The sequence below is a fragment of the Chelonus insularis genome, unplaced genomic scaffold (genome assembly GCF_013357705.1).
Source record: "Chelonus insularis isolate UGA/USDA-ARS -01 unplaced genomic scaffold, ASM1335770v1 contig_270_pilon, whole genome shotgun sequence".
Taxonomy (NCBI): domain Eukaryota; kingdom Metazoa; phylum Arthropoda; class Insecta; order Hymenoptera; family Braconidae; genus Chelonus; species Chelonus insularis.
In genome coordinates, this window is record NW_023276458.1 from 45,522 (window position 1) to 61,737 (window position 16,216).

At 29.3% G+C, this 16,216-nt stretch overlaps 2 protein-coding genes across 6 annotated transcripts; both read left to right on the forward strand.

The window, feature by feature from the left end:
* The first annotated feature begins 444 nt into the window (after positions 1-444).
* UQCR-Q (Ubiquinol-cytochrome c reductase ubiquinone-binding protein) lies at positions 445-1,528 on the forward strand. Of its 2 annotated transcripts, XM_035080321.1 has the most exons (4): positions 445-546; positions 766-931; positions 1,003-1,100; positions 1,379-1,528. In XM_035080321.1, the coding sequence occupies exons 1-3, from the start codon at positions 538-540 to the stop codon at positions 1,095-1,097; spliced, it is 270 nt and encodes an 89-aa protein (XP_034936212.1). In that variant the 5' UTR covers positions 445-537; the 3' UTR covers positions 1,098-1,100; positions 1,379-1,528. The 2 variants fall into 2 exon arrangements, with proteins under 2 accessions (XP_034936212.1, XP_034936211.1); XM_035080320.1 differs by lacking the exon at positions 1,379-1,528 and having other exon boundaries at positions 1,003-1,215.
* Positions 1,529-1,924: 396 nt separating this feature from the next.
* LOC118065181 (epidermal growth factor receptor kinase substrate 8-like protein 1) lies at positions 1,925-15,896 on the forward strand. Of its 4 annotated transcripts, none has more exons than XM_035080315.1 (12): positions 1,925-1,983; positions 2,073-2,251; positions 2,391-2,496; positions 11,135-11,192; positions 11,292-11,530; positions 11,608-11,944; positions 12,063-13,270; positions 13,359-13,476; positions 14,991-15,254; positions 15,313-15,481; positions 15,548-15,683; positions 15,752-15,896. In XM_035080315.1, the coding sequence occupies exons 4-12, from the start codon at positions 11,147-11,149 to the stop codon at positions 15,833-15,835; spliced, it is 2,601 nt and encodes an 866-aa protein (XP_034936206.1). In that variant the 5' UTR covers positions 1,925-1,983; positions 2,073-2,251; positions 2,391-2,496; positions 11,135-11,146; the 3' UTR covers positions 15,836-15,896. The 4 variants fall into 4 exon arrangements, with proteins under 4 accessions (XP_034936206.1, XP_034936204.1, XP_034936207.1 ...); XM_035080313.1 differs by having other exon boundaries at positions 2,398-2,496; XM_035080316.1 differs by having other exon boundaries at positions 2,073-2,496; positions 13,359-13,467.
* The last annotated feature ends 320 nt before the right edge of the window (positions 15,897-16,216 follow it).

Consider the following 16,216-nt stretch of genomic DNA (forward strand, 5'->3'; position numbering starts at 1 on the left):
AAAAACTCTTTTTTTTAGCTAACCTCTTAAAATAGTTTTATGTCATTTATTAATACATGCATTTATTTCAAATTTTTTCAAAGAAAAAAAATAAAAAAAATTTTTTTTATTCGTTAAATTTCATTTTTTCAACAATAGTAAAGTTATTAATATTATCTATGTAACAATTATGAAGCTACACAAAAAATTTATACTTTCTATTTAAAAATTTAATCATAGAATAAATTTAGAAAATTTTTGTTTTTTTTTTATTTTAACTTATGAGAAAATTAATTGTTTTATTGATTAAGCGCTAACATGTGTATATATTTCCTAAAACCGTTGCAATACGTCATATTTTATTGGTCGTTGTCTTACAATATGGCGCAAACATGATAGCCAACTATGCGGTACGTAATTCACTAACAAAAACAAAAATAAGTTGGTAGCAATGAATCTCATAAATTTGGGGAATAACAACATGATCAACTTCACGTCAGTCCCGTATAGGTATTCGTACATATTCATACGGTCAACGTTAATTTTTCAACAGCAAAAATGCGTCTTGTGAGTTTATTTTCTGATATTACATAACAATTAATAAAAAAATAACTTTTCATATAAATTCTTGTTTATTTATCACAAATTGATATAAAAATGATCTTATAAATTATCTGGAAATGGATCAATCAAAATTCGATCAACTATTAACGAAGCTCTATTTTTAATTTTATGTAATGTTATTTTTTGGTTAATTTTACATATTTCACTAATCATATATTTCAGACTGCTGTAAGAAATCACTTGAGATTTGGCAATCTCGCCAAAATTCGTGGAATAGTCTATTATAGACTAAGTCCATTTGAACAAAAAGCATTTGGTGGGGTCATATCTCATGGAGTACCTAATATAATTCGTAGAATGAGAGAACAAGTTTTGAGAGTTGTTCCCCGTGAGTATTATTTATAATATAATTTATTCATGATTTACAACTGATATTAATTATTTACTATGTTGTTTTAGCATTTTTTATATCTTATTTTGTTTATTCCTGGGCCACACAAGAACACGAACGTTTTGTTAGAAAGAAGCCTGGTGAATTTGACAACGATGTGTAAATGGTAAAAATGTTTAGCTAATATAATAATAAACTTTAAATTTAAAAGAATTTAATGATTATTTAAAACTAATTATCGTTAGTAAAAGTGTATATTAAATAAATTTCTGAAGAACCAATTTGAGTGGTTTATCTACTTTTTTCAATCGAAATTTTTTAATTTCTATACAATAAACATGTAGTAATAAATACTTTCGTCAGGTACATTGTTCATTTCCAATGCATTTTAGCATTCCAAAACTTACACGCTCTTACTTGCTATGAATTTCATTGTGGTTTCAGAATATAACTTGAGGATATTTCCTGTTAAAGAATTCTTCATGCTTAGCGATTACAACGGAGCTTCTTACTGATCTCGAATCATTCAAATATACTACTACTTATACGTTTATAAATGTTACACATATGCTAATAAATATTATATAGTCTAGATTTATGTGTATTGCGATATTGATAAATTATGCTGCAGAATAAAAAAATATGTGTCATTGTGAGAAAATGAAACTTATTGGTTGAACAATCTTGACTCAAAATACAAGCAGCAGTAATCATAAAAGGGTTGAAGGGAAGATAGTCGTTGGTGACTTTTCGTATCATTAAAGTCAAATGAATAAAGTAAGAAATTATTATCCCTCAATTGTAAATGATTATATAAAACATGTTTTTATTAATACAATTGTGTCGATAGATGTCTCCAGATAATTCGGTTGCTCCAGTATTTATGTCTAATGAAAAATTTCTACTTTTCCCACATGAGAGTTTTATGTAGTGAAATTTTTTTTGCTATAAATAATTGCAACTTAATATATTGTTTAAAATAAATAAAACTCAAAAGAAATTTTGAATAAAAAACTACGTCATGTGTAATAAAATATGACGAAGCAAGTGTAAGTATAGCAATATTGAGTTAAATTTTTAATACGCACCTGAAACCCGTGTAATTTAAAAGCTAGAATCCGATCTCCTGCATTTTCAGGTGGGGAAGTGTCCACCAATCACGATGGTCGTAATAGAAAGCCAGCGTCGAAGCTGTAGTTGAGTCGGCCTCAGGTAGTAGCTCAGGTATTTCCAGTCGAGGATGAGTGGGACTTAGGTTCACTGAAATCTCAGTGTGTTGCGTATAACGCGCGTCTGCTTCTTGTAAATATTATATAGGTAAGTAAATAAGTGCGTGTTATATTTGTTTTACTTCAATCTCTAAATACTCGTGAAAGGAATTTGTGAAAATAGTTTTAATCACGGTATTAATCAAAAATTTTACCGATGAGAAATAAGTAAAAAATAATAATTAAAGAATATAGTTAGTGTATTTGGTGATCAAGAGATCGATACGAGATCTTCCACGAGTCATCTTTACCCGGAAAAAATTTCCCCTGAGGTATCATCAGGTGTTTATCAAGGTATTTATCGATGTGCTAAACTAAGTACCTGTTTAACGACGTATGATTAATTTTATTTCAAGCGGAAGTTGGTGAAAAGGATGTGTGTGAATATGTTTCAGTTGATGTGGCGTTCTCCATGTTTCTCTATATGTTTTCCTGTGTACACATCAAATTTCCTGTAATCAACTATATAAATGAATCTCAAATCTTCCCAAATTTACATACTATCAGTGTTTTCAGAGTATTTTTTTTTTATCTCAAACAATTTTTTTTATCTACTAAAAATAGTTAAAAGTAATTTTTATCGATCTTAAATTATTGAATATATTAGTAAGGTGTCGGAATTTATGTTAATGCATTTGAGAGGAATAAATTCCAGTAGAGTCGATGATTTTCTCTGCCACGAGATATCCTCATTCCTACTGAGTAGCCAGATGTTTCTTGTTGTGGTTGACGTGCGGCAAGAGAAAGATGAAGTGACCGCACACTCGATGCATTTTGCGATCTTGTGGCTCTGTAATTGCAAAAAAATCATTAGTCCGTTTTTTTGACACCTAATTAAGCTACTAATTGTCGATTAATTAGTTCATTCGTTGAAGTCTAGTACTTTTAATTTCTCTTTATTTCTAAATAAGTATTTGACAAAAACTGTGCCACAAAAGATTATGTCATTAGTATAGTTAATAGTTGATGGCAAATTATTTGAAAATATTAAACGTTATCAAAAATTGATAAAAATTTATAATTGCCACGTTCCATTGAAATTAACGGGATCTCCGACTTAATGCATATTTTTCTTGTTGCATACTTGACCACAGTTCTTGGGTTCCCTCAACAAAACTCTGATTTACATATGTAGAATATTTTTTTCTATTAAGAACAATGAGACTTGAGTATGATTTAACACAGGAACAATATTTTTTTTTGTTTATTTTAATATTTTATCTTGGAACAATGATAAGATTTAAGCTGATCTTGAAACACTTTTTTGATATGTTGATTCCTAAACTGGAAGAAAAATAAGTTTATAGACATTTATGTACATCTGTATAAGTAGTTCGTAGATATCTTGTGTACATATAATGATGTATGACGAAGGATGTTATCATGAAAAAAAAGTCTTATCAGTTATCACCGTGATATGCAGGTGCAGAATAAGATCTTTCAAGCGAAATGCATTTGTGGTTTCACGTGCGATTTCCTTTTATCCTTTTTACTTATTCCATTCACGTGGAGTTTGTGTATACAACACAATGTGCTTATTAAATTTTCGACACTTTAATATTCGATGTAAAATTATCTATAATAAAAAAAAAAAAAAATATTTTCAAGTCAATTTCAATAAATGAAATATTTTTAAACTGTTGCCAATATTTAGACATGTTTTAAATAATTTATGTTCAACAGTTATTATTGATGGTACTTATTAATGTTAATTAAAAATTGTTTCCATAATTTTTTAATAATATTATTGATAATAACAATAAATACTTAATGATGGGAAATGATATCACAAATTATATTTTTAATGCTGAATAAATTCTCCGGAAACTCTAAATGGTGAAGAGAACCTGAGGAAAAATGTTCCGGAACATAGTGGAAAGAATAAAGCAGTAATAAGGGAACAGGGGGAAAGAGAAAAATGCCGGTGTTTTGCGTTGAACTAAGCCATGTTACGGTACATTAAAATGATAAGGTTCGTGCGGGTTATATTGCAAAAAAAAAAAAAAATGAAAAATACCCATAGATAGTCTAGTACTGGTAGTCATCATTTTTTATCATATAATTTGTTCAAGTTATTATGTGTTTTTTTTTTTAATTGTTGTATTTTTTAATTTAATAATTTTGCTATGTTGAAGGTATTTATAGTTAATTATACTTTTGAAGGTGTTGTCAATGATGATAATAGAAATTTCAATATTACATTTGTGGTTGAACAAGCTCACTAGCAAGGGTGCCTGCGGTAAATCGTTATTAATGACGCGGAAACTAAACATATATGTATGCAACACCTGATCATTTCTACCTCACCACTATCAGATATTTGATAGATTTTCAAAACCATTCATAATATTGAACATTATCGTCTCTTGATACTTCTCAATTATGTTGTTTGCTACCTGTGAGTTCATGTTGGATTAATGACTCATATCAGGTGTCTACTGATAACATTTCCAAATTTTAGAGTATGAAATATCGCCAATAATACAATCCGACTGATAAATTATACTTTCAACATATTAAATGCACTTTAGGAACTCTAATTAATTATTTTTAGCCTTGAATTTGTCTGTTCGGTCATAATTTTTCCTTCAAGTTTGTATTTTTTAAATAATAAAAAAAAACAAGTGTCTGAAGTAACAAACAATTAAAAATTTTTTTCACTTGTTAACTTCTTGAATCACAATTCGTGTTCATTGCCCATTACAGACTTGATTGCAAATTTATTTCCATCGTTCCAGATAACTTAAAAGGAACTCAACTAACATTAGAGAACAACATAAAAGTTATATGACTTACCTTGAAAGGATGAAAACGTTTAAAAATTTTTCTAATCTTTGTAAAAAAATTTTAAATAATTTAAAAGTAATCATGTAGTTAGTAATTATTTTTTTACCGAATATTGTATATTTAAAGTATTTTTGTTAGCGTCAATCAAGCCATTTTATTTTTCGTATAAAAAATTATCTGTAATTGTATGTGCCTATTCATTCTTATTTCCTTTCTATTATTACCAGCTCAATTACAAATTTATTTACGCCATTGTAGACAGCCAAATAAGAATTTAGCAAAGATTAAAAAATAAAATAAAAGCTATACGAATTACCTTGAGGAGGTCGAAACATTTAAAAGTAAAAAAGAGAAAGAAAGAGAGAAAATAATGTAAAAAAGAATAAAGTTGAGATGAGGATCACTTCAGTCGCATTCCTAAGAAGAGGTCGTGCTCTCTCCTCTCTTCTCTTCTTGTTCTCATTTTCTCTACCTACATCTTCTTTTCTCTTTATCTTACATAAACTTTAGAAGAAACTTCTACAATATTACTAACATATGTATATACATATATAAAATACCTACGATCTAACTATATATTTGTGTGATGTCGTCGATTAAAACTTATTCCATTCACTTGGGTCGAACGTGATCCAATGAACTCTCATGTTCATCTACTCATTTTCAAGTTAGTTGATTTACGGATAGAATTAATGGAATGCCTGTAAATGCAATGCATCTCTCCTATTACTTAATCAACATTTTTTTCTTTGACATTCCACGAGAACTATTTTTTTTCTTCATTCTTTATTGAAAATATTTTCAAAAAGTCATCAATTTTCATTATAAAGAAAGCATTTATTCATAGTAGGTAATAGCACATCTACTACACTTTTTATTCCATTAATTAAAGTAAAAAAATATTAATGATAGAGTGAATAGACATAAATACATGATAACTGATTAATTAATGTAGAATATAAAAATGAACATGATGCAAGTAAATACCGCTATAAAAAATGCATTGAATTATTGAAGAATTAAGTGAAGCAAAAAAACATTTTTTAAGAATACAAATATTTTATAGTACATTTTTTCCAAGGCGTGGTTAAAAAAAATTGATATATCGTAGAGAGATTAAAAGCAAAAGGATGTCAAGGATTGATCATAAAGATCATGATATTAAATATAAATCAACAATTAAAGTTATTATTTACTGTAAATAACTTAGTTTGAATTAATAAATATTTAAATGTACCTCGTAAAAATAATTAAATATTATCTAGTAAGTCATTATTGATCCTGGAATAAAAAAATTTCATTAACCAGAGATTAATTTAATTTTGAGATTATTTGGTATATAAATAAAATAATAATAGTGCCCCAAATTCCATAACCCTGTAATATATTATCAGATACATTCAAGGACACAACAAATAAGACAGTATTACTTCATGACACATTCCATCATTTTATTTCTTTACCTGGGCGTGTCAGAGTCGCGCATTCATAAGTAATTTCACGTGACTCTCTTCACCCGTTTAGGTATAACATGTAAGAAATAATTTCTGTCAAGTTTATTTGTTGCGGTTGTCAGTGTCCAACGGAAAATCAACAAGTACAAATTGCTGAATAATTATATTTTTGTGCATAAATTATGTCATACATCCACTTAAATTGTCAATTTGTAATAATATTACAATTAATGATAAGAAAAAAAATTAATTAATTTAACATCCCAGCGTTATTTTTATCCCAAATATCTCATTTTATTAATCGAGAAAGTAAGAAAAAAAAAGGCCGAAGCTAATTAAAAGCTCAAGTCTAAATGAAGCAATTGGAAAACAATTAGAGGTATCGCGTGGATGGTTCATATATGAATATAACGAAATCCTTGGGTGCATCGAATGCGGAATGGCGCGTTCAAGATAGGCGTAACGGTCGATGAACTGCGAGTGTGGTAACTCTTCTCTAATTATAGCTATGGGGTTCCCAAGTGTACCTGCTTATGTGCAACTTTCTTTGCCCGGAAGATGTTACTTCAGACGACTCAACTAGGAAGTAGCCTTGAACAAGCCCATGTGAAGGCTAAAACTGCTCTAGATGGGATTAGATAATTGTCCAACATACTCCTGAGTGCTAACTAGCTTTTCTAACGAGATTTGTTTGTTGAAAAGACTGATTAACTGATTTTATTTCAAGAATATCTTTGTCTAACTAATTGATAATAGCTTTCATTCAATCAAAGCTTCGCTTTAAATCTATATAAACTCTGCAGAGTCAAGCTGTTCAAGTGGATTTTTTTGCATAGAAACATAAGTAGCAGAACAAAAAATATGTCATTTGAGATTTTACTTCCATGCATTTGAAAAAATATCAATGTTACCTGAAACTATTTATAAAATGTACTTCTTGATGATAACTATAATGATTTTTCAAACTGTTTAGTACTTTAAATGATGTGCAAATGAGTGTAATTAATTAAGATTGATTATTGTCATTTTACATTAGAATAAATAGTCAATATGTCAGTTAATTTGAAATGTAGAACACAATGAATTTTATCAACAAAATTAAATTTAACTTAGATATCACTTATCATTAGAGCCTAATCATTCTCTCACGATTAATTTAAGTGAAAAACAGCCTTCAGCTGTACGTAATGTATGTTTTGTATTTTATTTTTCATGAGGCTTGCAAGTAGGTGTGCCACATACTGTTATGGGTCAGTGATTGGCGATGATTTTGCGTTCGAAAGTTTGCACGTGATTAAAGAATGCCAAGAACGCAATAACATTGTAATACATTAATTTTAGATATTCAGTTGGTTTATTATCTTAAAATATGAATTAACTGAGTATAATGATTGTTTCACCATAAAACTAGTAAATGACGTTATTTAAAAAGTCATTTATAATTAGAGTGTATTTAAATTTCTAATAGATCTTAAAAGAATATGATGATGAAGTCAGCTGATGACTAAAACACACCTCATCTTATTCTTATTGACTATTAAGTACTTTATGTGAAGACTCAATAGATAGTAAATTTTCTCTTTACTTTTGCAAAACGCACGACATTTCCTTTTGTCTTCCTTTCATTATATAATTGTCATAGTACAAAGATCCGATGTTCCTGTTCAATAGCTTAGTTTCATCACTCAACATTTTATTATTATTATTACAACATTTACTTTCTCTTCAATTAATATGCACACCATAAGAGCGCAATGTTTGCTAGTTATTATTATTTCTCTCTTTATTTAGAACTTTATCTACTTCAGAAATGACATTTTCTCAACTCATTTTATAAAATTCTCCATTGAATAATATAATTACTAGTGTTAAAATAGTAAATCACAAATCGACCTTTCATGAAACCTAGAGCGTAGGTTTGAATAGCCAAGTCATAAAGTAAAATTTATACGAAAAGGCGATAGATCATGTTGGTATGACGCCTATGTAGTTCACACGTAGTCCACACCCGGGAGGGAAACTTGGAGCACTTAATATTCATACTCAACTTTAAGTCATTTTACCCACGGTCCTCACACGCCTCAGTGCCCTTAGACAATTTAAATTGAAAATTCTCTATGAAAAATAAAAAGAAAAACTCATTACCAGATCGTAAAAAATATTTAGTAAACCTCTCAAGTTATCTAGATAGTGATAAAAGACGAACGATAACTCTCTACGATAATTTTTCTTTCTCATATCATTATTATTGTTTGAAAAGTCTTCTCTGAATGGTTGTTAATGAGTTCCTTGAGTCGTCGAGCCTTATAAGAATCGTCAGCCTACACCTGTGCGTCTCTATGATTCACCTGTGCATGAACCAGTAGAGTCATAGATAGGACAGCATACTGTTTACACACAATCCACTCGATTACTGCATCAGCTTATCCACCTTAACATGATCGTGAAAGAGACCAGTACTTATTTGTGATTAGCAAATACTATTTCAGATTATTATAACATCTTACGTTGACTGTATCATGCTTTGTTCTACTTTTGTTTGATAAGATTTTACTCAAGATAATTCTGTTTTTTCATTTGATAGACAATTTAACCATTTAATTCGTGGTATACTAATCCACATTATTTTCTACACTTAATCTTGAGTAATATTTACTTTTTTCACGAAGAAGTCAAGTTTTTATTACAATATGATATCAGATTTGTGTATGATCATTAATTTTTTGCTATTTCTAATAAATATATAAGAATTTCAATGGTTCGTGGAAATAAACCAGAGATGAATTGATGAATTCAATAAAATCGAGAGTTTTAAATAAAATTGTTTTCCTATTCTATTTTCATGTTGATAATTTATAGTTGATAAAAATTTGTCAGTGCATTGTATTTTTGATTCAAAATTATCAGAATTGTGGGTGGGAAAATAGATTACAATCTTTATTGAGTTTTTTTTGTTGACAACTTTCTATTGACTAATTGAGAAAGTTATTAAAAAAAACAATTATTTAGTAAAAAATTTTTTTTACATTAAATTATTCTTTTTCTGATAGCATGCAAAGTTTTTAATTGAGTTTATTTTCCAATATACAATTAATAACTTTTTTTCAATGTAACATATGTTTAGGGTTAAGTTTTTTATTGCTCATAGTTCTTCATGAGCGATAGTGGATTAAATGTAATAAAAAATTTTCACTCAATTTTTACTTTTCTATTGTTTATTTCTGTATAATTTATCTCAAAGTATGTTAAAGCAATTTGCAAACTTTCTTCAACAATTCTTTAGTGACTGAATCTTTTGATGATGAAGCTGAGTTTGAGTGAAATTTCACTAGATGGATTTCAAGAAGACATTCTGTGACATTTAAGATCAAGAAGAAGCAGTCGCAAGACATTTAAGAGTAGAGTCCTTGAATGTTCATAGGAACGTTCTCATCTTTTCTCATAGCAATCTTGCTATTGTTATTGCATAAAAATTATTTAATAATAGTACAATAATTAATTGTAAAATTCATTCACATTTTCCTAACTGTATATTTTATTTGAAAATATTAAATGATGGATTGTCATTCTTTTTGATTAATTGATTATGATTGTGTCACTTTCATCTCTAATTCAAATAATATTACATCAGTTTACCTCAATTACACTGTAATCTTTGATGTTTCATACTCTCATTAAATAAATTAAATGAAAAAAGAAAAAAAAACATTTCATTTCCATCGGATACGTGAATATGCCGTTATCTTGCATGCAGTTCATTGCACGTCTCATGTAGAGTCTCATGACTCTTCTGATCATGGTATCAAGATAAACAGCGATCCGAAACCTCCGCATCCTTTATTCTCACTGTACTCGGCAAGAATACACATGATATTGTCCCCACAAGTATACTTATATGTCTTACATACTTAAATGTGAAAAAAAAGTTTAAGAATATAAAGTTTCACTTCTCTTCGTGGATGATCGATTGACTCGAATGGCCCACGAGAAAGTCGAACGTGATCGACTAATTTTGTCGTTTAATATTGAGGACTCTCACATGTAATGACATTTATTACCATTGAAAAAAAAAAAATATAAAAATTGAATTGTCAGAAAAACTTGTTTCAATGTTTACTAGCAAAAATATTGACATCACTTTTTGTCCCATCAGTGTAGGTATTAATTTATTCGATTTTTTGTCTGTACCGTTAGCAATAGCAGTTGCATGTACATCATAATATTTAAATTTCTGAAAAATAAGTGATTTACATGATTTTCTTAACCATTCAATTACTGTCAAGACTAATTGTTTATTTAACAAAAAACAATATTAACTTCCGTAGGATTTTAAATTGATAAAAATCATATATTATCTTATGATTACTGTAATAGAAACATATCGAAAAACTAATTTATTAATTTGAATTAGGTTACTTGAAATTTTATTTCACTATAGAGTAGTTTAGCTTTCCTGTCACCAAGTACGGATGTCTCGTTCAAGTTGTTCTTTCTCGAAGCCGGATGCGACATATAGTATGGGCAAGAACAACTGGTCAGTAAAGAAAAGCCTTGCAAATCAAATAGAATAGAACTTCCAAGTGCAAAATGTTTCATGAGTTGCATACAAATGATATCATTTTCCATTAACAGTTTATATAATGCCTTTCTACTCCTTCAAAATTTTTTATAAGTTATTTATTTTGTTTCAGGTCAATTTAAAAATGCCTTACTATAACAGTGGTCACAGTTCTTCACCCTATACAAAAGGTACTGGTAGTTGATAAAATAAATTTTGTTGAAAATTTTTCAATCATTAGAAATAAAATTATTTTGTTCATTAATAAAAATTACAAATTCAATTGATAGATGGCAATCCAAGTGGTCCCTCGAATTCATCAAGTGGTAGAACTGGAGGGAATGAACCACCAACATATATGATGGAGCATTTAGCTACTTTTACAGTCACAAAAGAAACAGGAATTGTTTATCCAGCTGATGGAATGCGACGTCTTCTTCAGCTAGAAAAAAGTAATGGAATATGGAGTCAAAAGATGCAATTACGGCTTGAACGTAATTGGGTTCTTATCATGGACAATGAGACCGGAGTAAGCAATAATTCTAATTGATTTTCCATTTGTCATTTATCAATCAACAGACTTGTAAATACTAAAAAAAATTTCAGGCTGTAATGGAGAGATTTCCAGCAGCTCTTATCCAGGAACCAACGGCCTTTACCTCACGAGATCCAATGGAAATGTACAACAACATTCTAGTATTCACAGTAGCCGATGACAGTGGTTCGGGTCAACGAGCAGAGATGCACATCTTCCAATGTCAAAGCGTTTCTGCTCAGGACTTAGTTGAAGACTTAAAAATGTTGCAAATGGGAAAATTAGCAACAGGAGGCTCACCTCGAGGACCTCGAGGTCAAATTCCACCTCCCCCAGCTCTTCCACCCCCTGAACCACCATTAAACGGCGTCAATGTCCGTGAGCAAGTTTCAGCCTTTAATGCTAGCAGTGAGTATCTTTCTTTATTACCTTTATTTCACCCTTCCCCCAGAATGATCATGATAATGTTAAATTTAATTGGAAATTTTTTACTATCAATCTATTGATGAATAATTTTTATTTTCAGGTCCAACGGATAGAGAAGAAAACAATGATGAAGTATCTTCAACATCATCAGAAAAATATGAGAGAGATGTCACGATTTTAAACCACTGTTTCGATGACATAGAAAAATTTATAGCACGACTACAACATGCTGCTGCAGCTTCGAGGGAGCTTGAACGAAGACGACGCAATAGAAAGTCGAAAAAGAGGAATTTAGGTGATGGAATGCTAACGATGCGAGCGAAACCGCCACCAGAAATGGAATTTATCGACATTTTCCAAAAGTTTAAGCTTTCATTTAACCTTTTAGCAAAGTTAAAAGCTCATATTCATGATCCTAATGCTCCAGAGTTGGTTCATTTCCTCTTTACACCCTTAGCATTGATCGTGGATGCATCTCATGATACCAATTACGATGCGAATTTGCCGAGTAAAGTTGTTTCCCCTCTATTAACTCGAGAAGCAGTCAATTTATTGATAAACTGTGTAACAAGTAAGGAAACGGAGCTCTGGCATTCTCTAGGAGATACCTGGTTGATTCCAAGGGACCAATGGAAAGGTCATGTGCCACCATATCATCCGATTTTCATGGATGGCTGGTCTCCAGAGTATCCAATTCCAGAAGAAAGGGATCATGATCATTTGGCTTCACTTTTGAACGCCGATAAAGCCAAAAGGGATGAGATTCCCGAACAACAAGGTGATAATTATTATAGCCACAGAGACGTTGAAGAGTCTCATTACAGCAGCGATTACTTGGAGTATGAGAGTAGAGAAGAACGTGGTAATGATTATTTCGATCGGAATTATGGGCCTGGATCTGAATTATACGGAAGAGAAGAACGAGAAAGAGTCGATCAGACACGAGCTCATAGCGATATCTCTGTAGATTCAATTGAAAGAGGACCCAGAGGTGCTCCTGCTATTGATAGAGCCCAAGATGCTTGGCTAGATGAGCTAATTGCTCGCCATGCTAAAATAGTTCAGGTTACTTATCCTAGGACCGCTAATAACGATAAAGAATTAACGGTAGTGAGAGGAGAATATTTAGAAGTTTTAGACGACAGTAGAAAATGGTGGAAAGCAAGGAATTCCAGAGGAGTAGTTGCTCATGTTCCTCACACCATTGTTACACCGCATAATCCCAATCACAATGCTGATAATGATGTATTTAATAATCCCTTATATTCTTCAAGATATCCAAGACAAAGTCATGGATATAATTATGCGGTAAATAAATGAAACCGATAATATTTAAAATTTTTCATATTCGTTTGGTCGCGTGGATATTTAATATTATGTATTTTTTTATTTTTAGGATTCTGAAATTGAGGGAACTAGTACTAGTCCTGGACCAGAAACCACTCACCGACCTCACACAATTCCACCTCCAGCTCCAGCTGATTGGGTACGCAAAGAGCGTCTTGGTAAGAAAGGTGAATTTCGATATTTTTAAAAACAAAATTAATTACATCAGTATTTTTACTGATTTATCAATCAAATGTATATGAATAGAGTATTTATATTCATATATCAATTGAACATGTAAGTACCAAAAGCATCGAGAAAGAAAGAAATTAGGATATTATATTATACTTCTAAATATAAAATAATTCTTAAGTAATAAAATTAATTCAATCTCAAAACACGTATATTTATCTTAAGATTAGATTAAAAACTATGAACAAAGCATTAGTGTTATAAAATTAATCTATAAGTGTCCATTTAAAAATATAATTACATGTCTTCACATTGATTAACTAATTAATAGTACGTGGAATATATATTATAATAAAAATATAGATAAAGTTTTATGAAGAAATCCATGACTCTGAAATTGATTATATTTTTTCTACATTCAAAGAGATTGAGTTACCATGGATTTTTATTTTTGCTGACAATATTTATAGAGAATAAAAGCACATGAATAAATATTAATAAACAATAAATCAATTATTTGATTAAGTTTATGAATATTTTCAATCAAGTTTACATGGAATTTTGTATTTATCAACTAACCAAATTTTAGAAAATATTTTGAAATAATTATTTTATATTCTTTTACGGATTTTTGTAATATAACTTACGAAATTACATTGTAGATTTTTATTTTAACATTTTTTATCATGTTTCTCGATTTATGTGGGAATGATGATGTATGCTTGTCAACCTACTGTATAATGTTTTTTGTCTCTGAATGTAGCTTTTGTCTTAAAAATGATTTGCATTTATTTTTTGAGTTATTGTGTCCATCCTACACTATATTTTTCATAAAGTAAAAAATTCTTGTGATTGACAACAAAAATTTTTTACTTTTATTTAAATCATCTATGTTCTTTGAAAAGTCAATACTCAACATTGTGAAATTATTTTCAACATATAGAATAAATAAATAAAAATTACGTTATATTTGTAATCTCTAAATGTAATTAGATACTTAGAACCTGATTGATTTCACAATGTTGATGTGTTCCATCCTGTCACGACTATCGTGTCATAACGAAAAAAAAATAGATTAAAAAATATAAATAAACTTATACATACATGAACATAAACGAATTTTTATTTTTTAATTATTAGCAAGGATACAATTATCCGCCCAGTATTTCAGTTTATGTAATTTATGTAAATCTTTTTTTTTATTATTAATAAATGATTGAATATACATTTTACAACTATTTGTGCTTATTTGTGAAGTCTTGAGATCATTACTGCTTTTTTCATTCGCATTCTATCTTTATTTTTATTTAGCTTAATGCATTACATCATATATGAGTTTTATTTTTCTAAGTAAATCTTCGGAAAAACGAAAGTATTTTTTTTGCTTATGAATTGTTGCTTCATGTGATTGTCAAAGCTCCCAGCCAAGGTATTTGAATTTTTTTTTTTTCACTATTAAAATATTATTTAGAGATAGTATTATAGATGTTTACCAATGTTTTTAATTTAGATGATTTGGAAAGTATATCGGAATCATGGAGTAATTCATCACAAGATAGTGAGAGTTTAAGCCTGAAAAATGAAAGAATTCTATCTACATCAACTTTTAAAGATTCTAAGGACATTTCAAAAGTGACTAAAGAACTAGAAAAACTTGTAATACCTTCTGTTCCACCTCCACCACCTTTACCTACCCCTACAACTTCTTCAAATACAAACTCTACGTGTTCTAGTAAAACTAATACACTTAAAAGCTACAAATCTGATAATGGAGGTAAATAATGGAATGTATGTTTTTTTTTCATCACTGATTGCATAATAAAATGTTTAAGGACCTTCGGACCAAGAAAAAATGCAACAGGAATTGAAATATGTACTTACAATGTTTCGCGAAAAAAAGAAACATGTAGAAGTAGTTAAGACTCCCGACATATTTATAGATCAGCTATCAACTCCACGAGAAGTCCAGGAGTGGTTGATGGCTAAAGGTTTTTCGGAAAAGTAAGCATCTTAACTTTTTTACCGTTAAAAATGGATTAAAAGGTAGCAAATATTTTCATTTTATAGGATCCGAAGACAACTAAAAGAAATGACCGGTTCAGAACTTTTTAATTTGTCAAAGAGACAATTGGAGCAATACTTTGGTTTAACTGAAGGAAGACGGTTGGATAGTCAAATAACTATATCGAGAAATACTTCAGGGGTAATTCTGAAAAAATCTTTTAAACGTTTTTGAAAATAATTTATGCTAATAATAACTATATATTTCAGTATATCACAGCAAGAACGTGTGAATTGAAGCAGATATTAGAAAAAGCTAGAAAAAAAGTAGATACTCCAGATACTCATGATTAAATATTATTTTGTCAAATTATATATATATGAATATATTTAAATAAAATGAACAAATTATTTATTTCTGCTCAACATAATTTAATCATGTAATATGTTAATGTATTTATTCGAAAACAATCATATACATTACAACAGACATATAAATTAACTGGTATACTCTAAAATTGTATTATGATACACTGATTAAATTAGTAATTGTGATAATTATATTAAATTAAAATTTGAAACATCGTTAATTAAGTTTCTTAAAAAAAACATGAAATTAAGTTCTTAAAATATATTGTAAATTATTTTACATTAATTAAGAAATTATAGAATATCGAGAAAACATGAAAAAGAAGAGGCCGTTTCTTAAGAGTTTCCATATACTTTGTATTTCCT

Coding starts and splice junctions, on each gene's coding strand:
- UQCR-Q (XM_035080321.1), top strand. Junction 932..1,002: donor AGTTTTGAGAGTTGTTCCCC/GTGAGTATTATT, acceptor ATGTTGTTTTAG/CATTTTTTATATCTTATTTT.
- LOC118065181 (XM_035080315.1), top strand. CDS start 11,147: ATGCCTTACTATAACAGTGGTCACAGTTCTTCACCCTATACAAAAG. Junction 15,482..15,547: donor GCTAAAGGTTTTTCGGAAAA/GTAAGCATCTTA, acceptor TTCATTTTATAG/GATCCGAAGACAACTAAAAG. Junction 15,684..15,751: donor TATCGAGAAATACTTCAGGG/GTAATTCTGAAA, acceptor TATATATTTCAG/TATATCACAGCAAGAACGTG.